This window comes from Oryzias latipes, chromosome 14 (genome assembly GCF_053564925.1).
Source record: "Oryzias latipes strain Hd-rR chromosome 14, Olatipes_Hd-rR_3.1".
NCBI classification, from domain to species: Eukaryota; Metazoa; Chordata; class Actinopteri; order Beloniformes; family Adrianichthyidae; genus Oryzias; species Oryzias latipes.
Window position 1 is genome coordinate 3,371,458 of NC_136250.1, and position 27,268 is coordinate 3,398,725.

The 27,268-nt window shown below is 43.8% G+C and overlaps 1 protein-coding gene across 3 annotated transcripts in view; it reads right to left on the minus strand.

Moving 5' to 3' along the window:
- The window catches only part of LOC101158128 (cell adhesion molecule DSCAM), an 87,295-nt gene that overhangs the window by 32,316 nt on the left and 27,711 nt on the right, over positions 1–27,268 (minus strand). For all 3 annotated transcript variants that reach the window (XM_023962194.2, XM_023962195.2, XM_023962193.2), the window contains exon 4: positions 7,243–7,389. In XM_023962194.2, coding sequence (XP_023817962.1) covers positions 7,243–7,389 — 147 coding nt within the window. The remainder of the gene's footprint in view (positions 1–7,242; positions 7,390–27,268) is intronic.

A 27,268-nucleotide genomic window follows, 5' to 3' on the forward strand; every position in this document is an offset into this window, starting at 1 on the left:
TTCCTTCTTACATATTTGTTGTGTAAAAACTACTGTTTAAATAATGAAAACTATTAACTATCATTTTTTTGTTTGTGGTGATGGTGAAAATGAGTTACAGTTAGTTTTTTGATAAACAGGATATTTGACCAAGGGCAAGTGGCCCCTGCCTTGTTCTCTACTGGACTTCCCGCTATGGTCGGGTAGTTGGCTGAGGTGTAGGTCGGGTCTCTCTTTGGAGGATTTGGTTCGTGCCTGTGGTTGGGGAATGCTCAGAACTCCCAGTTGGTGGTGAGTTCCTTGCCTAGGGTTCAGGGGTGCACTGTGCTGGGCCTCCTGGCGCGGTGGGAGGGCTTTTCTCTGGCTGGACTGGGACTTCCATTCTCTGTGCCCTGTATCCCTCTGCTCTCTGGTGCTGGGGGCCCCTGTGGTGGTCCCTCTGGCCCTGGTCTGGGTGGCTGACGTTGGGTTACCCAGACCCTTGATCTGCTATCCTGTGTACTTGTCTGGGGGGTTCAGGCTGCCACTGCTGCTTCAGCGACGGTCTTGGTGTGAGGGTGAACGGGCGCTCTCCCTTCTTTTACGATCCATCATCCACCACAGAACACAAACACTGAGCGCAGGTGACAGCTCCCCTTTGCATAAATAGTATGCATGATGGAGTGATGTGCTTTAAATGTGTGTTTGTATGCCTAAGTATGTGTGAACTGCAGTTGTATTGTGTACGTGCTGACATGTTTGTGTGTGAACGTTTTTTGAGCCAACTGGTATGTTTGTAATATTTGAATGTAACTGTGGACAGGCCCCGCTTTTCTGAGTAACATCTACATTGTTCTGTGACTCCACCCCCCATCATACTTATTCCTCCTCCAACTTCTTTAACCCCCTTTTCTCCTCTTTCTTTTGTACCCTTACCTCCAATATCCCAGTCTCTCTTTCTCTATTATTTTTTTGCCGTCCGATCCAACAAGAAATGTATGCAAACAAAATTATCATAAAGTTTAGCCTCAAATACAAGAGGTTTATTTAATAGATATGTGTGTCTAAAGATTTACGACAGTAAAATCTGTCCAAAAGAAGAGGCCTTCAGTTCTTCTTTGTTTGCTTAGCTGCTGGACAGATAATGCTACAGATAAATAAACAAATACACAAACAAATTCAGCGGCTTAGGTCGCCCAATGATTGAAGGATCAGCAGTTCGATCCCTGCTCCCCCCTCATTTGTTGTGTACCGGTGAAGGTGCGTACTGGCAGCCACGTCTCTGGCAGTCTACCACCACCAAGTTTACCACCACCAAATACGAATGAGGAATGAATGAATAATGGACACATTGTAAGCAATTTGAGCAACTGGAAAAGCACAGATAAATTCAATCAATCAATTATTATTATTAATATTATCTAAATGAATAGAGAAAATGCCAAAGACAAACAATAGCAATTTCTCAGTAGCTCACCATAAATAATCTCAAAAACATCAAAAGTTTTCAATATTGTTACAAACTCCACAGATTTTCTTAATATTATTACTCTTTTTTTTTAGAGTGAAGCAGTGTGTTTGAGTAATGGAAGTTGTAGACATGTCCCTATCTCCTTGCTTATAATTTACTTTCACTTTCAGCTTTTATCCATGGGTTGAACAAAAAGATTGCATAAAAATGTGAAAAACTAAAGCATTTTTCAAACACAATCTCTTTGTTTCATGGGCTGGTAAGTAATTGGACAGATGAAATAACTATAAACAAAATGATCATTACTAATATTTGGTTAAAAACCCTTTGTTGGCAATGACAGCCTGAAGTCTTGAACTCATGGACATCAGCAGATGCTGGGTTTTCTCCTTCTGATTGCTCTGCCAGGCCTTTACTGCAGCAGCTTTCAATTGCTGTTTGTTTGTGGGCCTTTCTGTCTGAAGTTTAGTCTTCAACAAGTGAAATGCTGCTCAGTTGGGTTAAGATCAGGTGACTGACTTGGCCATTCAAGAATATTCCACTTCTTTGCTTTAATAAACTCCTGAGTTGCTTTGGCTGTATGTTTTGGGTTGTTGTCCATCTGTATTATGAAACGCCGTCCAATCAGTTTGGCTGCATTCACCTGGATCTGTGCAGACAGTCTGTCTCTGAACACCTCAGAATTCATTGGGCTGCTTCTGTCCTGTGTCCCGTCATCAATAAACACTAGTGTCAGTACACACACCCCTCCCCCTTCAATATATACATTCCAACATAAACACACACACATGCACACACACACCCTCTCAAACACACATACACGCACACACATTTTGCAAGGAAGGTGGGACCTGGGTCCATCTGTCCCCTACCCCCTCCCTGGTGGGGGGTGCGGGCCCCTTGGCGACGGCGGCCGTGTCCCTTGGGTGCCGGCTCCCTGGGCCCGGCGGTGCTCTCTCCGCACGGTGGGGGGGTTCATATTACACCTGAGCCGGGGGTGTTCGTGTCCCTGGTCCTTGCCCCTGAGCGCTGGGCCCCGCCAAACTTCCAACATGGCCGAGCCTGGTCGGGCCATATTTATAACACCCCTTGTGGGCCACCCTTTTTTCCCCGGGGTTCCCCCCTCCTGGGCGGGGGCGGCGGGCCCCTGCCTTGCTCCTCCCTGGACCAACCGTGGGCCGGGTGGGTGGCTGCCTGGAGTGCGGAGCGGGTCTCCCTTGGGGGGGTCCTGGCTCGTACCTGGGGTTGGGGCGGGGGGATGCCCGGAACTCCTGGGTGGTGGTGGGGTGCTCGTCTGGGGCTGTGGGCGTCCTTCTCCGGTGGGGCCCTGCGTTGGGCTCTTCCGGCGCGGCGGGGGGGCTGCTTTCCTGGCTGGGCTGGGGCGGCGCTCTCTTTCCCTCCGCGCCTCCCTGCTCTCTGGCTCTGGGGGCCTCGCGGCGGTCCTGCTGGCCCTGGCCTGGGTGGCGGTCTTGGTCGCCCGGGGGGGCGGTTGTTCCCTCCCTGTTCCCGTGTGGCGTTGGGGGAATTCCGGCTGCCGCTGCTGCTGGGGTCTGGGTGTGGGGGTGGCTGGGCGCTCCTCCTCCTTTTCACATTCCACCATCCATTTTAGAAGAACATAAACACTCACCTGAGCACAGGTGTTAGCTCACCTTTGCACTAATAGTTTGCATGATGGAATGAATGAAAGATTTCACACTAGTTGGTTTAAAGGCATAGGTATGCGTTCGTGAACACTATCTGTTTTGTGTACATGTTGACATGTGGACATTTTTTGCAGCTAGCAGGTGTGTTGATAATATTTGAGTGTGTGTGAACAGGCCCCGCCCTTTTTGTTCTACATTTGAACCGTACCGTAATGATAAACAACCAGTAAACCTGTCTGCTTTATGCTGCTTCATGGTCTTACCCCCCCCCCCTCTCACTACCCCCCCCCCCCCCCCCCCCCCTCTGACATCCCTCCCTTTTCTTCCCCTCTCTCCTTTTCCGTCCGGTCCAACACCAAAGATATTCAAACATGGTTGAAATGAATAAAGTTTGGCCTCAATTACAAAAGGGGGTTATTCAGTCATACCTTTGGTTTGTCTGAAGATGAATAACCCCTCTTGTTAAAGTAAAATATGTCCAACACAAGAGGCCCTCAGCTTTCATCTGCCTGCCTAGCTGTTGGACAGGACAAAAAAAAAACACAAAAAAAAAACACTAGTGTCCCAGTGCCACTAGCAGCCATGCACGCCCAGACCATCACACTGCCTCCACAGTGTTTTACTGATGATGTAGTGTGCTTTGGATCATGAGCTTCTCCACGCCTTCTCCATACTTTTCTCTGGCCATCATTCTGGTAGAGGTTGATTTTGGTTTCATCTGTCCAAAGAATGTTTTTTTAAACCCTGCTGGCTTTTTTAGATGCTTTTTAGCAAAATCCAATCTAGCCTTCCTATTCTTGAGGCTCATGAGTGGCTTCCATCTTTCAGTGTACCCTCTGTATCTACTTTCATGCAGTCTTCTTTTTATGGTTGACTTGGATACTGATACGCCTACATCCTGGAGAGTGTTGTTCACTTGGTTGGCTGTTGTGAACGGGTTCCTCTTCACCATGTAAATAATTCTACCATCATCCACCACTGTTGTCTTCCGTGGACGTCCAGGTCTTTTTGCGTTGCTGAGTTCACCAGTGCTTTCTTTCTTTCTCAGGATGTACCACACTGTTGATTTTGCCACTCCTAATACTGTAGCAATTTCTGGCATGTTTTTTTTCTGTTTTCTCAGCTTAATGATGGCTCCTTTCTCCTGCATGGAGAGCTCCTTTGACCGCATGTTGCCTGTTCACAGGAAAATCTTCCAAATGCAGCACGAGTCCTTTAATCAACTCCAGGCCTTTTATTTGCTTCACTCATAATGACATAACAAGAGAATTTCCCACACCTGCCCATGCAATAGCATGGAAGTCAATTGTCCAATTACTTAGGAGCCCATGAAATGAAGGGATTGTGTTTAAAAAATGCTTTAGTTTTTCACATTTTTATGCAATCTTTTTGTTCCACCCATGACATAAAAGATGAAAGTCTGCACTTCAATGGCATCTGAGTTGTTTTATTTAAAATTCACTGTGGTAATGTACAGAAACAAAATTAAAAAGAATGTGTCTCTGTCTATATATATATATACATATCTAGGCTCTGTATATAAAAGAGCAAGAAGCAAGGAGATAGGGACATGTCTACAACTTCCATTACTCAAACACACTGGTTCACTCTAAAAAGAAAAGAGTAATAATATTACAAATATCTGTGGAGTTTGTAACAAACTCGGATCACTTCTTATGTTTTTTGAGATTGTTTATGGTGAGCTACTGAGAAATTGCTATTGTTTGTCTTGGGCATTTTATCTATTTATTTACTGGTAAGTGCCTACGTTGACATGGTAAACTGAAGCAAATGGTGGTTCCTCTGTTGGTTCGAGGTTTAGTACTCAGCCTAAGCCACACCATACCTTGGGCTGAGCCCATAAGGAAGCATTAGACAACTGCACGTGTAAGGGAATACTTCTGCTGGCCTGGCTTGCATGCAGAGATCCAACAGTACTGTCAGAGTTGCCCTAAGTGCCAGAAACTTCACTGAAATGTAGCGCAAAAACTCCACTCCAGCCTCTCCCAATTATTGGCACTCGTTTTGGTCGCCTCGGCATGGAAGTAGTGGGTTTTGTTGAGTAAAGCAAGGTTGGAAACCGCTACATGTTAGTCATCTCTGATTATGCCACCAAGTACCAAAAGATTTTTGCATTAATATGTGTGAAAGCAAAAACTGGGCCTGGCCCTTTTGTGGTCCAAAAGAGACTTGGAGCTGTAACAAATCAGGTTTCCACCCCAGGTCATGAATAGTCCAGTCACATCCTCCATGTTAACCTTCTTAAAGAATTGGTTTCTAGGACTCTAGATAAAGCTATGGGACTGCTGATCAGAAATGTCAGTGAGGAGGAGAAAGTGGATGAATTCCTGCCATCATCAATGCTCACCACTATGGATTTAAACCATCTTTCTGAAGACCAACAAGCCCAGGAATATCTGGGATGCACAAGCTTGTTGCACCATGACATTATGCTAAAGTAGCACGCTACAGTAAGGCGAATGAGTTACAGAGTACTATAGTGTCTCCTGGTTCCACTAAAAAAGGGGTGGATCACATGCTGTCCCTCGGTAACATCAAGCCTTCATATAGCAAGTGGTGTCACCCAGTTGTCTTGGTCCCATTAGTTTTTGCATTGATTTTAGATATCGAAATCCTGTGTCGAAATTTTATTCCTATCCAACCCCCAGAATTGACAATCTTGTTGAGCGTGTAGGAAAGGCAAGTTTTTAAGAACCATTGACCTCTGTTAGGGTTATAGGCAGGTTCCCCTGACAGGGCACTACCAGGAACTGACAGCTTTTCACACACCCAGGGTTGGATGGTGCCCTGCAACTTATCAGTGACTCATAAATAAAGTACTCAGTAAACTAAATGACTGTGCATATCTTGATGATATTGTCATTTACATTGCCACTTTGGAAGAACCTCTAAGACATCTGAAGAATGTCCTAGAGTGCCTGCATGCTTCAGGGTTAACCATTCATCCAGCAAAGTGTGCTTTTGCCCAGAATGGAACGGAGTACCTTGATTACAATATTGGAAGTTGGTTGATAAAACCACAAGCCAATAAAGTCCATGCAATTAAATTCTGTCCTCTACCACAGACAAGAAAGCAGCTAAGGTCCTTTCTTGGATTAGCGGGATTCTATCAGAGATTCGTTCCAAGTTTTTCCATGCGCGCTGCTACGCTGACCGACATGAATGGTGCAAGATGCCCAAACAAGATCAGGATCAGTGGCAGCTTTTCTGGACATTCAGCAATCACTGAGTAAGGACCCCGTATTTCACAGTCCAGATTTTTATGAACCTCTCATTTTGCAAACTGACGGATCTCAAAGAGGCATTGGAGCTGCGCTTCTACAAGGCATGACTGATAATCGACATCCTGTGGCTTACAAAACCCAAAAGCTGCTCCCCAGAGAAACTCGCTACTCCACTGTGAAAAAAGAGGGGATGGCCATCAAATGGGCCATGGACCCTTTCAAATACTACCTCTTGGGAAGAGAGTTCATTTTGGAGACAGTCCACAGGGCTCTGCAATTGCTGGAGAAGATGAAAGACACTAATGGCAAAATGGCAGGTCAAAATAACAAGATGGCATCTCGCCGCGCACCCCAACAGATACAAGGTAAACTACAATAGTAGACTACATCCCCGGCAGAGAGACAATCCCTGCAGACTTCCTCTCTCGTGCTCCTCATGAACCTTGAAGGGGAGGGGGTGTGATGGTTGCCCACGCTGCCACCCCATCAGGGCAGTAACCTCCTGCACCATCCACTACATATATGGTATTCCCTCCCTTTACATTGTGCACACACTTTTAGATGTTTGATTTTCAAACATAAATGCAGACAAGACACACTTTTGTTTGGTTTAAATTTAAAATGTATTGACACATATTTTAAGTTTGCTGAGAGGACAATTGTTGTTGCTGCTGCCATCTGCTGCTGGAACCACCAAGTCAGGCCTGACACGAGAAAGTGTGCCAGTCAGGAGAGGCCTCATATTCAGCAGGCAGCTAATTGGACTGAACCATTGGCTGGGCGAGAAGAAACTCTTTTTATGGAACTCATATTGCTTTACTTTTAATTTCTGAACATCTCTGATTTTTAATGTAATGTTTGTGTTACCATAAAACCAAAACATCAGAGTCCAGGTGCATGTTTGTGAATACTCATAAGCGCTCACCTGACACAATGAGACGGGCACTATTGCTCTGTCGGGTTTCTCCTGTGTACCGATGTCGCGTCATACATCTGTAGTTGTACAGCCCGTCTTCCATTTGCACATCCAGGATATAAAGGGCCCCCGTGGATGTTATTAGAAATCGCGACACTGTGAAGAAAGAAGTGAAAAGACAATAGTCTCAAAGACAAAAAAAAACACCATGAGCTGCATGGGCCGTGGGCAAAGATGGACGGTAGACCTCTGATCAGAAGATTCATTCATCCGTTTATTCATTTATTTATTTATAAAGAACCTTCCACCACCAGCCAATGAGGGCCAAAGTACTGTTCACAGGGTGAACAAACATAATGCAATCATAAAACACTAAACCAATTTAAAACAGAGATTGAAACCAGCATAAAAATCTGACAAGGCTGATGCTAAAGCACTGAAATAGAAAACAATTCTTTTTTAAACTTCCAAAGGGGGTGACCTTAAAGATGGCAGGTTCAGTTCAAGCCCTGCTTGCCCGTATGTCATAGTGTTCTTAAGCAAAGAAACTGAACCCCACATTAGTCCTGGTGGTTACAGGTTGGCACCAGTGTTGGGAATCTGTGTGTGTAAATGGGACTGTGACTGTGACTGTAAGATGCTTTGGGCCTTCTAAGAAGGTAGTAAACTATCACCATTTACCATCTCGGACTCCACAGCCTTCATTTATCATGTAAAAAAAGCCACCTCAGGACTACTGGAACATGACTAACCAAGTGTGGTATGAAAAAAATCTATGTCCTAGATCAAGATTCCAGATCGTTGAGGTAACATCCTTTGGACAAATGTGACCATAATATTTCAGCAGAACCTCCCCAAAACCACAGCTCCCCTCACTGCATGAGTGACAAAACCACATGACGAATGTCGAAATTGCATCAGTTGGTGACAATCATTTTCAAGCTCAGCAGTGAAAGGTTGATGACATGAGAATGCAGGTGAGTCAGGAACCTGGGAAAAGCTGCTTTCAAAGAGCCAATGATGAACTCTGGATACCAGTATCCTGGGATCAAATGCCTGATAGAAACTGAGTATTCACTCCATGCAAACTTTCACTTTTTTTCAGCAGGGGTTGATGGCACAAAATCCAAAACGACTTTTCCTGGTAACAAATCCAGGTTTATTACAGTTTAGCATCGGCTTGACAAGTTGCTGGTTTGTAGGGTTTTCCAGTTCAAACACTCTTTACGTGTCTCATGAAGATTAAGGTTCAGTCGCATCAAGATTAGTTTGAAGGATCTACTGTTCTGTCGTTACAAAAGGAGGGGAAAAAAGGTGGTTTGTATTACATTTTCTGCTTTGAAAACACAATCGTATGCGTCAGACAAGAGGAAAGCACAGAAAGCCAATATTGGAATCTCTTAACAAATATTTGCAAGTCAAGTGAGGTTTGCAGCTCTGTGATCGCAGTCACCAAACATATGCTGCAGCTCATTTAGCTCCGAGCGGCCCTGACAAGACTGTGTGTTGTGTAGCCGTGTTTCACAGCTCGTTATCGTGTAGCTCATCGCTCTTCTCTCACTCTCTCAGGGGGAACTCCGTGTCTCTCTGTCAGAAAGGGTCCCTCTCCTTTCTCTGTTCCAGACTAAAGTGGGGAGCCCAGATCACAGGAAGGCATGTCTGTGCGGGCCAATCACGGTAATGTTATGCTAATTCAAATGAGCGTGTGGAAGCAGACAGAGGTAGTTAATATTTATGAGGAGTGATGTGTGCTGTAAGCGCCGACTGCTGGAGTATTTCATGTGACAAATGATGGAGAGGCCTATCTGTGATCAAATGAGGCCACTGTGTGTGTGTGGGGGGGGGGTTCTAGCGCTACTGCTATACATATCATGCACACTTTATGGGGTGTTGAATTACCCTCATTTAGAGCTGTCATGCTTGTTTAACACCCATTAGGCCTGTTGGTCCAGATGCTTACTGAGTTTTTTATCTTTCCACTGCTCCCATTTAAGGGGGGTTGGCACTGCGAAGACTTTTGCAGGGATTGGCAGATCTTACTGACTGCACAGGTCTGAAATGCTCACAGCAGATGACCATCTGTCTAAAAGTTTTGAGCTGTTTCAACCTCTAAACACCATTTCAATTGGTGTGGGTCTTTAGATTGCTCTGAAAAGATTTTAGGTATAAAATTAGTAGTAGATGAATGTGAAAAAGGCTGCAGAGATGTCATTTCTAATGACCACTCCTTCTCTGAAGCTGCTGATATTTTGTGCACAGTATCACGTTTGTGCAGACTGGCTTCTTTCAGAACCTCATGTAATGGGACTTTTCCATTCTCTTTTTTTTTCATTTTAACCCTTTTGTCTTGCATGTTTATCTCTCTATTTTGTTACTTTTTTACTCTGATCTTTTCTGCATTTATGCTGTGTCTATAATTTTTTTAATTGTGCTCTATTTAACTTCATTATTATTTTAGTTAGACACAATGTTTTTCACAAATTAGTGTGTTGTTTGTCATGACTTTGATAGAGAGCTTACGGATCAGTTTGGGTAAAGGCCCGTTCACACCGGGACGAATTTCGCCGGCGATTTTCGCCGACGTTTAACGCCTCGTGACTAAACAAAGGGCACCACTGAGAGTGTGCACACCGAAGCGAAAAAACGCCACGCGTCAAAGCGTAAAAAAAAAACGCCTCGGGTTCGTTTTTTTTTTTTGACGCCTCGCGTCGAAATCTTTTCGACCAATGAGAATGGCGCTTTTGCACACGTGTCTGGAGCTTCTGAAGTTACAGTAAAACACAACTTGGGGGCGCTCAAACACAAAACTGCCTTGCTGAGCACATATACCAGCGAAGAAGTTAGACGCCAAGTAGCGTCTACACTGCCGCGAAGAAATAATGACGGACATTCTAAAATATCCCCGAACCAAGCACCAGTTGGAGCTACTGGTGCTTGAAATATTCATGTTTTCTTTGTATTATTCTGACAAGCGCGTAAATACTTGCTCTCCTCTTCTGAGTGAAAAGCGAGTTTAGGAAGCGTAAAGTTTCGCAGCGCCACCTTGTGTACAGGAGTATTTCTGTTTACGTTAAGCGCCATCTAATGTCAGGGAATGAAATTGCATGTTCGCTCGGCTCATCGTCAGCGAAAATCCCCTGGGTGTGAACACAAAAAACGTGGCGAAAAACGCTGGCGAATAACGCCTGGCGAATATTCGTCCCGGTGTGCACGGGCCTTTAGACTGTCCCGTTAGCGTGGTAAATCTGAGGATGTGAGAGACAGATGCTTTCAGCAGCAGAATCTGTGAGAAGTGGATTTATATTTTAGAAGAAAATGTTCTGTGATGTAATTAATGTAAATCTGGAGCTGAGTATGGAGCAGAAAAAGAGAAGTACTTGAGCAAAAGCTGACACAGGTGTTTACTTTTGAACAGAAACTCCAGCAAACTCAGTAAAACGTCCTCTGACCCTCAGAGCTTTTTGTATTTGATTTTAAACCATGTTTTAGGAGAGTAATTGGTTTGAAGCAGGTCCATTCTAAGTGTTTGCAAGATTTGCTGACACCCCCTTGCAGAGTGAGTGACATCCACATGTGTGTACACATGCTAATGTGGGTGTGTGTATGCATCCTCACGCAGCCTCTTGCAGCAGCAGGCTGCACCTGCCTGTTGGAACGATGCAGCACACTCCCTTGCAGTCTGCATGTGTGTGTGGACCTAAAACTGTGGCTTCATTTCAGCCCAGCTGCCTGCGGCTCTGTCAGTCCTCTCTTGGCTTTCTCAGCCCGCCCAGCTGCCCTGGCATCATTGCTCTGGAAACACAAGCCCCACTCTGTGAAAGCGCTCTTAATAGCTTCAGTTAGCGCCTGCAGAAGCCAAACGGAGCCTCAGAGTGACTCTTTGTTCACTCTTGGGTTCTTACAGGATACAGCAGAAAGACTGAAAATCATCTAGATGCAAAAATGTTAATGCGGTGGACCTGAGCCTGCTGTTCAAGCGTCACTACCAAACGGAGAGCTGCAGCTGAGGGGAGCAGCTCGACTTCAGCATTCATAATTGAGATATGAGTGGAGGAAGGATGAAACGGGAGAGGGAGGTAAAGGGGAGAGACAAAAGAAAAATAAAGATCAAGAGGGAAAGAGCACCTCCGGGATACAACCCCTCTCTGTCATCCTAAATGACTTACAAATTGGCTTACAGCCATGCGCTTCCACTGGGGGAGGAAAGGAGACTCAACTTTCATATGCTAATTCATAGCACGGCTAGGCAGAGCAATTATCAAAAAAAGTGTCAGCACTGTCTGTTTGACAGACCGCAGCAGGAGCCCCCACCTCCTTCTGTGGTGCCTCCAACTGTCTGCTGCTCTTCCTGCAACAGTAACCACTGTGGGTAAGTCACTGATTACCAAGTTCTATCAGAACCAATGTGGATTTCCAGCACCGCTTCATGTCTGCAGTGGGACAGGACACGACTGCTTCTGGCTGCAAATGACGTTCTGACAAAGGCTTTCTGAGGACTGCAGGCAGAATCCTCATGAGTCGGGTCCAAACTACGGGTTTCCACGGTTGTCCTCACTGTGTGACCATCAACCTCCTGTCACCACATTTCTCCTAAGGACTCCCACAATCGACATCTATTGCTGTTTGTTACTCTACACAAGGTCTGCGTTCTGCTGCTCTATTGAACTGTTTAAATTCGCCCTGCAAGACTGATAAAGTTTATTGAATCAACTTTTGAACATGGGAGTCTTTGGGAAATTGCTCTCTTCTAATACCAGCCTCCAGTGGTTATTTGAGGAAATGTAACTCACGTATCTTCCTATCAGACTTCATACCCGAGAGCAAAAGGTGGGGGCTTGTGTAAGCCAATCTATAAGGGAATGTTTTCCTGTAGCTCCTCTGACCTTGTAGTAGTTGCCATGGCAACATCCATCCACCGTTGAAGCTCAGTATTGTCTTTCAATTTTTGGCAGTTTTTGAGGAGTCAAACATGTTATTGTTGTTCAGAGGGACTGAAGAGGAGGCCACCTTCCACTCATGAGTGAGCATCTTGTTATGGAATTGGACCAACAGCCTGTCTGGGCAGGAAAGCAGTGGAGTCAGCGAAACAATGCAGACAGAGAAAACTGCCTCCTCATCTCTTGGCTGGCACCGCCCCATCATGCAAGTGTCTTAGAGTGAGAGAGCGTGGTCCTGTCAGGCTCCCAGCGTAACCTTGATCACCCATAAATGGAACTCACATCTCTCTGAACCGACAAGCTGACTGTCAGCATTTTCAGACGCTCGACCGTCCAGAAAATGTCAGAACTGCTGTCAGCCCAGATTCCACCTGACCAACATTAATGGCACCGTAGCTCCAGTTCAGACAGCATGGGGGGCTAATGCTTGAGTCATCCAGATAAAAATCGTCTGCCTCACTTTAAGGACAGCTGCTAGGGTTACCATGACAATACGTTGGCTCAGAGAGCAGCCTTCTCTTTGCTGAGGATGCAGACATGCAGAGCAAACACTGTCCACATCGTTTTTTGCTTGGATGCTTCATGGAAACCCAGAGAAGGCAAAGAAAGCTCAGCATGTCACTGTTTTACTGCTGCCTTTAAGGAATGGAAAAGACTACAAAATGAAATAGAAATAAACATTTTGAATAAAAAAATGATTTCTACAATGCAGGAACACAGACAATTGTTCAGAAAAACATTTCCTTCATTGACTTGGGTTTTAAAGTAAAGCTCCTTATTCACTCTCCTGCAGGCTGCACCTCTGTTGAAACCCAAAAACTTCCAGATATTCCAAACTGAAGAAGATGCTGAATCAATTTTCATCTCTGACTGCACGCTGAAGCACAACCACAGTTTAACACTCCCCATTTGTCAAACACTGTTTACCTCATCCAGGCTGCAAACGTCAAGAAGGAAACACCAGAAGAACAGAAACAGCTCCATGATCCAATGATAAGCCTCATCTCTGTAATCCATATAATCCGTAATCTGTAATAACATGTTCATTTGAGCACAACTCTGTGTGTGATTCACAATATTTTTAATCTCCACCAGGAGGGGGGGGTCAGAATAACAACAGGCCTGCAGGTCTGCCATTCGAGGCTCGGCTCACATGCCTCATCATGGATGTCTGCAGAGAGATCTAAAAGAATCTGGAAGGTCTCTTTTTATTTGTGTTCTGTCATTTCTGCAACCCTTTGTGTCAACAGCACCTTCCCTTCTGATACAAACTAAACCTTACACAAATACATCTTCACATGGTTATTAATTACATTTGCCAAATAAATATGCGGCGGTGCGATAAGCTGGGTGTAAAACTGTTGAATTGTCGGACATTTCCCTGGAGATTTCATGGGATCGGTCCTGCTTCTGAAAAAGGCAATAATGCAGTCCTCATCTGTGTTTTGTGTTAATTTGCAGTGGCAAGTGGAGCAAGCCATGCTGCTCTGTGAGTGAGGAGGGGAGGGGGGGATTAGATAATCAAACAGTATGCCACTTTAAATAATCTCCAGCTCCTCTGGGGAGGCGAGACTTAAAGCCCGAGCCCTTCTGCTTTAATTGTCTGATTTTCCCATCATTACAGTTGAGGGCCTCATAATTCAGGCTCATTAAATATTCAGTAGGGAAGAGAAGGAGGACCAATAAGCACAGGAGGGGGGAGGAGAGAGAATAAGGGGGAGGGAGGTTTCTGTGGTGAGTCCAAATAAGAGGTTCCTCATGTACTACTTTGATTCATACTACGAGGATTCACACAAGTAGGTCCAAGCACAACATGCAAATTCTGCAATACAGTGTTTATGATTAGGATTAAAAAATAAAAATGCAAATACATGTATTATAAATTTTATAAGAAAGGAGGGAAAGGAACAAACACTGTGAAACAGATTTAACAATAAAAGTACTTACAAGCTGCATGAGTGTGGAAGAACAGCTGCAGCAACAGCAGATCTCAGTCATGTTATCAAGCTCAGGCAGTGGAACCTTAAATGGGTCTGAAGGGCTTCTGATCAACAGAAGCATCAGGGATGTCAAGGTAGCAGGTTCACTGTATTTTCCTCAGCGGTTGTTTCTTCACATATACGTCCTAATTTTTGGCATCACAACCGTGCGTCTGTGTTTTGGCTATGCTATCTGCAGTCTGCCTTTATGACACATTAAAAGAAAACATGCAGTGCTCTCTATCGCACGCTGTGAGAAAAGTCAAACCTTCTGACACATCCTGCTCTGAGATTGGCAGACAGTGCAACATCGCGCCTCCCAAGAAACAAACCCATTTCTCTTTGGGTGTATTTACAATAATACCTTCTAAATCTCTGAGCACACTGGTTTTATCAGGTTTCTGCAAGTAATAGTTTTTCATTCAAAGCAGAAACAAAAACTTCAGCAAAGTGATGTGATGAATGAAAAACAAAAGTTCAAAAAGTAAATCTGAACAAATCTGTGTTTTTAATTTTAAGAAAGTCAGATGGCTTGAACCTATATCCTTTGTCGGGACTTGGAGCTATCCGTGGTGCTGATCACACACTAACTTTTGCGTGAGGAGAAAACAAAACACATTGTGAGGAATAAACTGCTAAAATGAAGGGCTTCAATAGAACTTGACTTCAAAACCGGATGAAGACGTTTCTCCTCATAGATTGAAACATTTTTGACGTTGTCCAAGAAGCAAGCTGACAGGTTCAAAACATAACAAACACCAACATTTACAAATGAAAGGCCTCTAATGTGCTGTGGCTCAGATATTCATTTACACAGGACATCTCCTGTAAACAACCACTAACAATCTGTTTGTGAGCATGACGTGGAGCATGATTGGAGGACGGATCATTAAGGTGTGTTTGCATACATGAAGTTGATGTGTTCCAGGTCATGGCAAAAACTCCCTCGAACATATGCAAAGAGATCAATGGAAGAATGACGACAGTTGCTTTAGCCTGGAGGATCCTACTGTCAAAACTAATAATTATATTCATGGAAATCTTTAATTGTTCTTTACTAATAATTGGATGTTGTTTTTGCTTAAATTAATAGTTCCAGCCTCTTGAAATGTTCTCAATATTTTAAGGTAAACACAAAACACATCCAGACAAACCCAAAAGGTTTTCTTTTTTAAACAAAAATGTCCGCAAAGTTACTTGAAAATATTAAAAAAATTGCATAAAAACATGTAAAAACAACACCGGAAACAAATTCTGAAAATTCTGAAAGAAAAGAAATTTAGAAATTTCTTGGAAAAAAAATGTGATAAATTAATAATCGATCTTGGAAAATAAATATTTTTATTGGGGAACAGTAGGTTTATTTTACTACAAAATAGAAAGTGCCGTCACAGCAGACAACACACGCGTGATGAAAACTGATCAGTCCATCATTCCAGTCCAGTGTGTGGAAAGACTTTGAATAAAGTCATGTGACCATTCAGTGAGCTAGAATGTTCTAAGAATGTTCCCTTTGGATTCTTTGGATGTGAAAAAAAAAACAGTGGTGAACTTTAGGAAGCTAACATGTGAATGGATTTGACATTCATTCTAGTTTACTTTAAGTCACAATCCTAAAATAAAAACCAGGAAAAGAAAAGAAAACTTGACAAGAGATCACAAGAAAGTTTGGTCCATACTGACATGACAACATCACACAGTTGCTGCAGTTTGTCTGCTGCTCATCCATGATGTCAATCTCCTGTTCCACTACATCCCAAAAGTTTTCTATTGGGTTGAGATCTGGTTACTATGGAGGCCATTTGAGTCCAGTGAACTCATTGTCATGTTCAAGAAATCAGTCTGACATGATTCCAGCTTTATGACATGGCGCCTTATCCTGCTGGAAGTACAGTAAACCCTTGTTTTTCGCGGGGGTTACGTTCCAGAAAGAACCCGTGATAGGCAAAAACCGTGAAGTAGAAACCTCTATATCTTTTAACAATTATTATACAATTAAATACTCTATTATACATTGAAAAGACAGAACAAACCATTTTACAGGCTCAAGCATTTGAGTCACCAATAAAAGTACCTTAGAAACGTTTTTTCTACAAATAACTTCTGTTCTGTACTGTCAAATAATAATTTTAATCATCAATGTGAACAGAAGGCTTCAAATCGCGGAGATTAGCCCCGCCCACCGCGACCCAAGAATTGTCATTATAAAATAATGATTAAAAAAAGTACAGTGGGACAAATAGTGACTCGGGTGTATTTAACTGCTCTAAGTCCAGACTGAGCCGCTGCATCCTGACTTTACTCTGCAGTGTTTTCTTCTTTTGCAGCCCGCGGTGCAGCTGCAGGTGTGTTTGTTCAGGGGAAGAACTTATAGTGATCGGCAGTTGGTGTCGCTCTTTTTTCTTCTTCCCAAAAACATCAAAAACATCCCTATACACCGACATGCCAACATCAAGAGAATTTGCACGTACATGATGTAAATTTGGCAAGCTGTTGTAGGAACGTGTACATATTAAACTGCAACGTTATTGACGCACAGGTAGAGCAGAAGCTGAGTGACTTTTTAGCCAATCAGAATGCAGAACACAATGCACGATGCAAATCCGTGAAGTAGCGAAACCGTGAAAAGTAAACCGTGTTATAGCGAGGGATCACTGTACACCTTTCTTCCTGTTCTGATGCTCGGTTTGAACTGCAGCAGATCGTCTGGATCATGTCTACATGCCTAAATGAGTTGCTGCTGTGTGATTGGCTGATTAGAAATTTGTGTTAACAAATTAGACATATGTTATTTTAGTTACATGTTTTATACATTTATTTCACTGTAGAGACTGTTTGAGTTGCAATAAAAGGTTCAGGAACTAAAAATGTACAATCAATGAATTTTCTCTTTCTGTCTGTCCTCACAGAGCATGAAGGATTTGATTTAATCAAAGCTGTCTTTGAAAACCTTTTGTTGTTTCCTACTGATCTCTGCAGCCACCCCCCACCCCCCATCTCCTTTATCTCTGTGACTGTCAGTGTTTCATTTCTTCTTTTCCACTGGTGTTCCCCTCCACCCTTAGCTCCCCCCGTCTTCCCCCACTGCATTAGCCTGCAGCGGTCAGCCGCCTGACAGCTGCTCCACCTGAAGAATATCATTCTACGTTGCTGTGGAGACAGAAGCGCCCCCCGCCCCCAACTTGGCTTTTTTCCCCTCCATCATCTGGACAGTGGTGGGAGCTGCTCACAGATTGAAGGAAATCAGTTTTTGTATTTTCATGAGGGATCCTTGAATGAAATCCAGAATAACTTCCACTGCTCATTTCTGTGAGACTAACCGACAGACAGACAGACAGACAAACACACAGACAGACAGACAGAGACACAGACAGACAGACACACAAGAAGACAGACAGACAGACAGGCAGACACACAGACAGAAAGACAGGCAGACAGACAGACAGACAGACAGACACACAGGCAGACAGACAGAGACACAGGCAGACAGACACACAAGAAGACAGACAGGCAGACACACAGACAGAAAGACAGGCAGACAGACAGACAGACAGACAGGCAGACACACAGACAGAAAGACAGGCAGACAGACAGACAGACAGACAGACACACAGGCAGACAGACAGACAGACAGGCAGACAGACCGACAGGTAACTCTTGACAAAAAGGCCAAGAAGGTTCAGACTTTAAGTAAGCATTTGTGCTCACACCAAACAAAAGATTGCTGTGTAATTAAAGACAAAAAAAACTGTAACCCCCTCCAGCCATCACCACTCAAACACACACATCCACCCACGCCAGCCCTGTTTCCTTCACCTGGCAACCATTCTTCTTGGACTGACAAAGTGTCAAGAGACCAATCACCATCTTCTGCCTAATTGCTCCCATTGGCCTCCCGCACACTCGCACGCTTTGATCCAGCCCCCCACCAAACCCTCCACTGCACTGGCCATGCAGCACTGAGTCAAGAAGGACCCCCCCACAGAGTCATTGCTGGTGATGCTGGTGCCAGGCCTGCCGGCGGAGGGTTAAGTAAATATTGGGCAAAGCAGCTGCTCTCAGAGTGCCATCATCTGCCTGAGATCCAGCCTGGGATAAATCACACACAGCAATTAGTGCCACGCTGTCCCCCTGCCCTCGTTAAACAACTCCGCCCCGCTGGGGAGGGGGCTCATAAACCCAAGCCTGCAGATGGAGGAGAGTGCTGCGTGTCTGTGCTGAAGGAAATACGGCTCATCAGAGTTCCTATCGGATCATGAGTTTTTCAGCGTTTTCTCTTTATGTTTGTAATTTCAGAATAATCTGGGTGGTAAAGTTTCTGCAGAAAAGTCATCCTGGCCTGTCTGGGTCCCTTCTTTAGTTATGCTTTCACCACGGCCTCCTCCTCCTCCTCCTCCTAAACTCCTCTGCTCTTCTTCAGAGTCCAGCAGGTTCACTTTCTGCAGGTACTCTGAGAGCAGAGTAACGGGGGTGGGGGTGGGGGTTGGGTTAAAGCACACATTTCACAGTCATGGGGGGTTGGATAAAAAAAAAAACAGTGAGATGAAAATGAATGTATTACTTTAGACAAACGAAGCATCTCTATGAAAAGCCCCCCAGTTCTGCTGTTAGACAGAAGGGGGTTACAGAGGTGAGCTGTTACTGTGGCAACCAGGAGAGTGACTCTTAGCTGGGATGCAGGGGAAGCTGGTGGATGGATGCATTTGGGGGTGGGTGGGCTCTGTTGATTGCTGCTGTTGGGTCAGACTGTCACTAGCCTCACAATCACAGACAGCCATGAGCATGTGCACAACGACCTTCGCTTGGGGGATCCAGGAGCACCCAAAGGCTCTCTGGAAAATAGGAAAATTCCTGAAGACCTGGACTCAACATAATGTTAAACTTGACTTGTTCCCGCTTAAATGCAGTTTAATTAATAAGGTAGGTGGAGTGCACTCCGGTCAATGTGCAGGTTTCATTTACACCCTGAAGATGACAACTGTTCATATCAGTGATCACACGTCCAGTGTATATATTTCTATAGTTGTGGTCCACTGAAGTGATTTACTCCTTTGGAACCCCCTCCCAGAAGGTTATGCGACACCAGAACTTCATGTAACCCATTCATCATTCCATTTTCCAAAACCACTGTTGAGCAATGGCGGGGTACACACTGAACAGGTTGCCAGGACCACAAACCACACACGTGCACACATGCACACTTAGGGGCAATTTACAGTCACCACCCTAACGAAGAAAAATATATCGCGATATAGTGGAAAATGTTGTAGAACAAACTGAATTAATGTATTTTCTGTCAAATATTTGTAACTTTTAGTGAAGAAGGATTTACCTTCTGACCCCTCCCTAAAGCTTTTCTGCATCCAGCTGCAGACACATTACACGTCTGATAAGCCAATTAGAATCAGACCCAGCATTTGCAGCAGGGTTCAAACACATTGACAACTGGTCCACACAGAGGGATGCCCTAAGGGGCGGAGTTAGACGCTCCGGATAACAAAAAGGAAAACTTTGCATCACTCTCTGCTCCATAAGGGGGCAACAGTTTGGCCCACTAAAGGTCTAGATAACCTAAAGTGTTGAATGTGAAACTATTACATATTTTTAATCTTACAATTTGTTATTTCTTCATTTTGATGAACTCAATCTTCTCCTGAAAAAAACAGGGGTGCAACAAAAATATATTTTAAGAAATATATTTCAATTTATCAGCAACTTACTTATATAATTTAAAATGTATTGCAATAAATGGATGGACAACCTTTTTCTTTTTATTGATTCATATATATCTAAAATCCATTGGTGTGCAAACAAAATTTATTTCATATTTGCATATGTCTTTGTTTTTTATGTTTGTTAGGCAGGAACGCCAAAATCTGATTTTGCAACCTGCATTTCTTATCAAGGAGATGGATGGACACATATGGCTATGTCATTATTTATGTCACCCAAATTTGTTGACTGTAATAGTAAATAATTATTTAGATCACCAATAAATAAATAAATAATTAGATCTTTCCATCATAGCTATAGCTGTATTTGTGACATAAATAACATGTCTGGGTATATTATGTTTGATGTTAAGGTATTGCATTTGTTTTGTTTTACATGTTTGAAATAAATTTAATCAATACATATACAAATATTTATAAAGCTTCCTTCAATTTACGATTTGTTTGTATTGTGGGATATAATATACATATTGTATATCAGCCAATATATTGGAGGACATTTCAGAAAAAAATCACAATATATTACAATATTACCATATACAAAAACAGCAACATTTTAGTATTTTAAAATGCTGAAAAATATACCATTTCCACATATGGAATTTGCTCCTAATAGTTTTGATTTGTAATGGCGGTGAACCTATGAAGTGTGTTTCTGGACTGAAGCCAGAGCTCCTGGAGAAACATGCAAACTCCACACAGACATGAGCCAGCTGAGATTACAACCAGCGGCCTCTCACTGTGAGGTGAGAGCGCTAACCACCACACCACCATGCAGCCCTTCATGGAAACCCAAAAACAAAACTTTCAAAAGTAAAAGGAAGTTAAACAGGAAATCCCCCAGAATCCTTCAAATTGTGGGTGTTGCAGCAAAGCTGGTTCCTCGTGTGACCATTTCACTTCTGATGGGGACGGTCAGGCAGTACTTTTTCTAAAGTCCCTAAGACAAGTGCAGGCTGATGGTCACCCCCCCTCCTGACCTCATGACTGGAGCCCACAGAGAAACAGACTGCCATAGACAAACAAAGCCACAGGGTGGGTGTAATGAATATGCTGCCCCCTGTGGTGGGGATGACCTTACAAACAACAACAAACTGTCACTTTGCCCGGCCTGCTGGGAGCTGCCCTCTGTGAAAGGGCAAACGCCAGCGGACAGCAGAGCCACTACTCGGAGCCGAGGCAGCAGAAGAAGCGGGCTGTCGCGGCATTGCTGCCATTCTGTCGCGGCGCATCGTCTCCATCACGAGATATTTGAGGTATTAACTCAGGTAAGCCATCAAAGCCTCGCTGGCACAGCGTTCTGATCTCCAGCAGGCGCTCTGAATCAGACAGTCCTCATGCGACGAGGGGAACTATCCTGTCAGCATGACGCAGAGGGGTGGGCTTCTCGCTTCGTGGGGGCCTCTGCAGGGTGATGTTGAGAGGCCTTGTTTTACAAACCTTCACAGAAATAGTCCTGCAAAGAATCCATAGAGAAATGACGAGCCTTCATTCCCTCAATTTATGCATTGTAATGGAAAAGACCAAAATGGATGGAATGGCTGAGACAGGCTCATATCACAATTATGTATTGAGCTGATGGCACTACAGCTATGATGGAATAGCAACAATAAATAGAAGGGAAAAAAAACGTAAAAGATCTCTATAGAGATGAGAAAAAATAGAAATTATTGAAGGTCAATAGATCAGCGGAAAACAAATTCCTTTTTGTTTACTTTAAAAAGCACAGTTAGCTAACATCCATGTAAATGTAACAGTAAAAAAGAAACAAAACAATTGAAAGTAAAACTGAAAAAAAGACAAAATCTATTCAAAGAGCAGCAACTTAAAACTAACACTGTTTTTAAATTAAGCTTTGTGGCAACTCATATTGAAATAACTTATAACCTTGAACTTCTTCTGTTCAGACAAATGTGAAAAACATCAATATGTTCACACCCTTCTTCCTCTCTTGTCCTGCTGCAGATCTGGAAACCGTCCCTGAACCCGTTGAAGGCCACGCCAGCTGCTCCAGCTGTGGGCCGTGCTTTGGAAATGACATCTGTGTAAAAAGGTTCTGCGGGGGCTCTCAGAAGCACATTTGTCCTTTTTTTCGGGTTATGGATTTCTTCTCATGGCATTGACTGCGATACAAACTGATTTCACTTCAGACCAAACCAGCTGCTGATCTGTGATTTGGAGTAGTGATTTTATAGAATAAACTTTGGATGTGAAGCAGGTGGATCACAGGTTACTGTCCAAGTGACTCATGGAAACCTGCCTGTGAAAAAACTGCCATCGTCCGTGTTAGAATGTGCTGCTCTGCAGCTCCGACCTCATCAGAACTCCGCAGAAAATCTTCCTGTCCACATTCAGATTCTGAGATCATTATATGTGCTCTTCAACCAAAATGCATCACACGGAAATGACAAGGAGAAAGAAAAGACACCACCGAGGAAGAGGAGGAGGAGGAGGAGGAGGAGGAGGAGCAGGGCTTGAACCAGTTTAAATCTGGTGAACTGTCGAGGATTATAAATCCCTGGTGAAGATAGAGGCCAGCGTTATTTACTAGCCTTACAACCAGCTGCAAACCATCTGTACTTAATTGTACACTACAAACTTTATTAAGATCAATCGGGGATTTGGCCTCAAAGCCTCTTATGCAGAGAAGTGGTGCGTTTGCTTTGAGGAACGGACAGGCTCCCCGGCGCTCTGTAGGATGGCGTCCTCCTTACATCCGTCTGTGTGAGGGTCAGAGGTGGAAAAGGCACGCACCTCAGAAGTCAACCTGCATGGGCACGACCACTGCAACATCAGAACACGCCGGAGGCTGCAGCCTCGGTGCCTTTCAAACCAAACCATCAGACCAAAATTAGCCATGAAAACGTGCGCTGGCCTTGAGCAGCGAGCCCGCATGCGGCTGTGCTTAATGTAGGTCATTGTGCATAATGTTGTTCTTGGCAGCCGTCTGAAGACCACAGATAAGAAGTCCCGTCCAAGCCTTGGAGTGGCAGGGAGCCAGTCTAATCCTATTTGCCCAGATCTGGGCTGAATGAGGGGTGGGGAAAACCGGTGGGGTCAGTTGAGGAGGCCGTCGGGGTAGGGCTCTGACTTTCAGGGTTTTCCGGAGAACAACAGTTCATAGGTGCTTACACAGTCACTCTGAGGTGCAGCAGCATCCCATGGACCACAGAGAGAAAACACCAGCTTTTGGTTTGTAGTTTCTGCAGGAGGAACCGGCAGCTCCATCATTCTAAGAATCTCAGACACATCACCTAAGAAGCATCTCCAAGGATCTAAGCTGCTGGCCTCGTTAGCTCCTTTATTTTCTTCAACAGCACTAAGTCCTCCATATGTCTGATGGGGGGTGCACAAGGCCAGCGGGTGTGGCAGCGGATTAGGCCATCCTGTCTGGAAATGATCCTTTTCCGGTGTGAGTGTACTCTGACCAGCAGCTGATGGACAGAACAAAAAAATGTTGGGTAATGTTGAAGCTCATTCAGAGAAATTATTGAGTCAACAGATGTTCCAAAGAACTTTAAGTTTAAATCTTTGTTTAAAGACTTTATTTGTTTGCAGTGCTTTTCCTTCCAGTATTAAACCCCAAAACATGAAGGGAGGCATAGAGTGAAAATGAAGAAGATCTTGACATAAATATCAGTGTTGCTCATTGAAGGGTGAAGAAGTCCTGAAACAGTGTTTTGTCTAATCATATCAATGACTTTTATAAGTAACATAATCTGCATATATTTTGGATACTTCCATGTTGATTTCTAAAAGTTATTTTTTACAAAATAATTTAAGTAATTCATCTTTGTCATGTGTTTCAAATTGATTCAAAAATATTTCCTAATGTAACTGAAACAGTGTTGTGTATTTTACTGATATAGTATTATATTTTAATCATATGAATGACTTTTATAAGTAACATAATCTGCATATATTTTATATAACTGATCTGCATTTGCAATGTTGATTTCTGAAATAGTTATTTTTACATAATAATTTAAGTAGTTCATCTTTGTCATGTGCTTTATTGATACTTTACGATTCTTAATTCTGTCTGATAAAACCTAGGACCCGGATAATGATAAATCATGTAATAAAATGGTTACAGTATAACAGGGTGGGATAATATACGTTCGCTTCCTTCCACTCCCTTTAAGCAATATTTATTAATATGTCTAATTATCCTAAGTTTGATTAGTTACTGTATGAATGTATAACTGATGATTGTATTGCTTTTGTTTATTATTTCTATTTGATTGCTTGAAATAAACCATTTCAAATCAAATCAAATCAAAGAGGTAAAAAGAAAAAAAATCCTGTCTGTTGCTGAATGTACTGGAGAAGGCCTCATGTAGGATTCCTCATCATAGTTTTCTGCTCTGTAAGGATATTATTGGATGTTACACGCATTTATGAGGTACCGGGGGTGCTGTCATTCAGTGTCCTTACCCCCACTCCAGTCACAGTGAGGTGCGAGTACTGGATCCATTTTCAGTCAAATAACTTTAGACAATAATGGGAGGGTGGGGGTGGGGGCTTCACTTTGCTTCTGCACGCTTGACACTTGAAAGAACTTTTTTTTTGTTTGCATCATAATCTGATTTGGATATAATCTGGCTGTGGCACAAACATCTGATAATGCCTGCGGGGGTGGGAGGGCAGTGTCTTATTTCACTGGGATCTAATGTCAGAACAACGGTAAGCAAATATGAAAGTTTAAAATAATTTGTGTGTAAGAAGCATTAACATTTCCGAGCGCTACGATCCCCCCAGACGGCTAAAGTGGAATTACAAAACTTTATAGACATAATTTATACTTCCTAGAACTAAAACATCAATAATCATTTAAAAGGTAAAAAAAATAAAATTATATTTCCTTTCCTCAAATTAAAAATTGTCTGGAAAATTCGATTTTGTTTTAGTTAAAGGCGTCGGATCTGCTGACGTTTTCAGATCATTCTTTGATGATGTTTTTAAATAAAAAGCAGCCCCCCCCACCCACACACACACACTGCTTCCTCTTTTTTTTTTTTCTTTCATTATGAGCTGGAGTCCAAAGAGGACCTCTGTTTTCCCCGCATCTCCTTTCTGATGCATGCACGGCTGCAGAGCAACACGGGCCTGCAGGCTTTCAGAGAACAACGGCTCTGCTGGAGTCTTTGGGGCATTTTGGTTGAGGTTTGTTGCTCCATCACTTTACCTTTTTAACTATTCAAGCTAGAAAGCACGGACAACTCATGAGATGCGAGTCCGGCTGTGTAGGACCAAACGCCGGTAGACAGAAAGAGCAAACTTTAACAGCCCTGCATGAGCGGATGGAAGTTAGGGGTGGAGCTCATGGACTGTAGTCTGTAAATGTAAGTATTCCTTAAAGGGACAATAGAAAAATGTCTGTTTTTCTAAGCGTACTTGCATGGGCCTATTTTCTTAAAAAGGGCTGCACAGCTCATTTCAGCTGAGAGCATGTTCTGTATGTGACCCCCCTCAAACTCCAGATGCAAAGAAAAACCTGCAGACAGCAGCTTATCTGGCCTGGGCAGCTCATGTCAGCTCCTCAATTAGATGAAAGCACAGCTCTTTAATTTTTCTTCAATCCTCCAGGCAATTTATTTAGGGAGGGGGTAAAAAGAGCCAGGGCTCATCGGATTGGCCAAGCGCATGATAAGTCACAGCGAGCTCCAGCCAATGAGGAGAGGCGCCAGCATCAGCTCAGGCCCTCAGCAACAACATGCAGCCTGCTGCAGGCAGAGAGGAACCAGAGTGCTGCCCATCCTGAATGCAGCAGAGACCGAAGGAGGAAGACGGGGAAGCAGAATCGACATTCAAAGCATGCGCTCTCCTAACATGTGAACAATCGAGCCAATAAAGAAATGATCACCAAGAGTGAAAGCTTGTTCAGAATGCTGTCATGACTTTCTGAAGGCGGATATTTTTAGAGCGCCTCCGTATTCTGCTTCACAGATTAGCAGGGATTAAGAACCTGCCTGCAGACTGCTTCTTGCTCTGTGAAATATTTTCACTCACACACCTGAACGCTGCAGAACTGATGATTGTAAGCAACCAGCTTTATTTAGTTAAATTAAAAGAAGAAAGGTTTTTACCAAATTCAGCTTTTTCCCAAAACATCAGAAATAATCTCTGTTCAAAATGTTATTTATTTATTTTTGGTAAAACGGCAGCTTTGTGTCTGTGGGCAGAGCCATCAGAATGTCAGGAACCTTTCTGATCAAACTTTAAGGATTCGTTTTTTTTTTTTTTGATGGAATATATAATATTTCCTACCATCTGAAGGTTACCCTCCTCCGTGGCACACCTTCTTCACGCACAGCTGATTGTGAGCTCCGGCATTACCTTTCAGAAGAACACTTGATTTTTCAGAGACCTGAGGATCATTGTGGACTCTCCAGAGGAGCGGCGTGCTCGCCGTCGTCACGCTAATGTCTGGTGACAGTTCATTTCTTGCCTGTCTTCATGAATGACAGTCAGCGCAGGACGATTTCCTGCTCCTTCTGTGCTGACATGTTTGCCATAAAATGTGAGGACGGGGGGGGGGGGTTAGGCAGAATGAATGGTGTGTACGGACCCCCCCCCCAAAAGACACTGCAGCAGCTGCTTGCACAAGATAAGAGCAGCCATTCTTCCTCCTACACAAACACAGCAGCTCACTTCTGTCCCTCTCTGTCACACACACTCACAAGCTTACTTATCCCTCCCCAGCTCCAATCACACAGGCTGGACCCCCCCCCCCCCCCTATTATCCGCCCAATGACAGGCTACTGGTTCTTCCTCTACTGCCCCGCCCTCTCAGGCTCATTTTGTGGTGATGAACTATAGTTAAAATGGCTAAAAATGATTTGCAGCAGCTCTGACAGAGCCCCCCCCCCCCCCCCCCCACACACACACACACAACAGCACACAACAGCACACAACAGCACACAACAGCACACATCACTATGTCCGTTGTTTTCTGTTGGGGGCCTTAGGTGTTTGCTGAGGACTGCATCACTTCTCCTTCATGCAGGCTGTGAGGCAGAGAGTCTCCACAGCCAGAACAAGGTGAGGGAGGGTCTGCCTGATTCCCAGAGGAGGAAAGATGTAAAATATGGTTGACTTCAGAGAGCTGGAAAAGGTTTGTGTCACAGATGAGAGCAGATGTTGGTCTTTAGGAGGCTCAGCAGAAGAAGCGCTGATGTGATGGCAGCCATCAGTAATGGTGGGCAGCAGCATTTCTAAAAACAACAGGATCGAAGGGTTACAGCGATGTGAAAGAACTGCCTGACTTATCACTTCAATTCATGTTTGCATCTGCTTTCAGTTTCAAACCAATCCATCCAGGGCTGTTTCCTGTTCAGGGTCACGGTGTTTCTGAAGCAGCTACTAAAGTGTAAAAGTGGGTTTC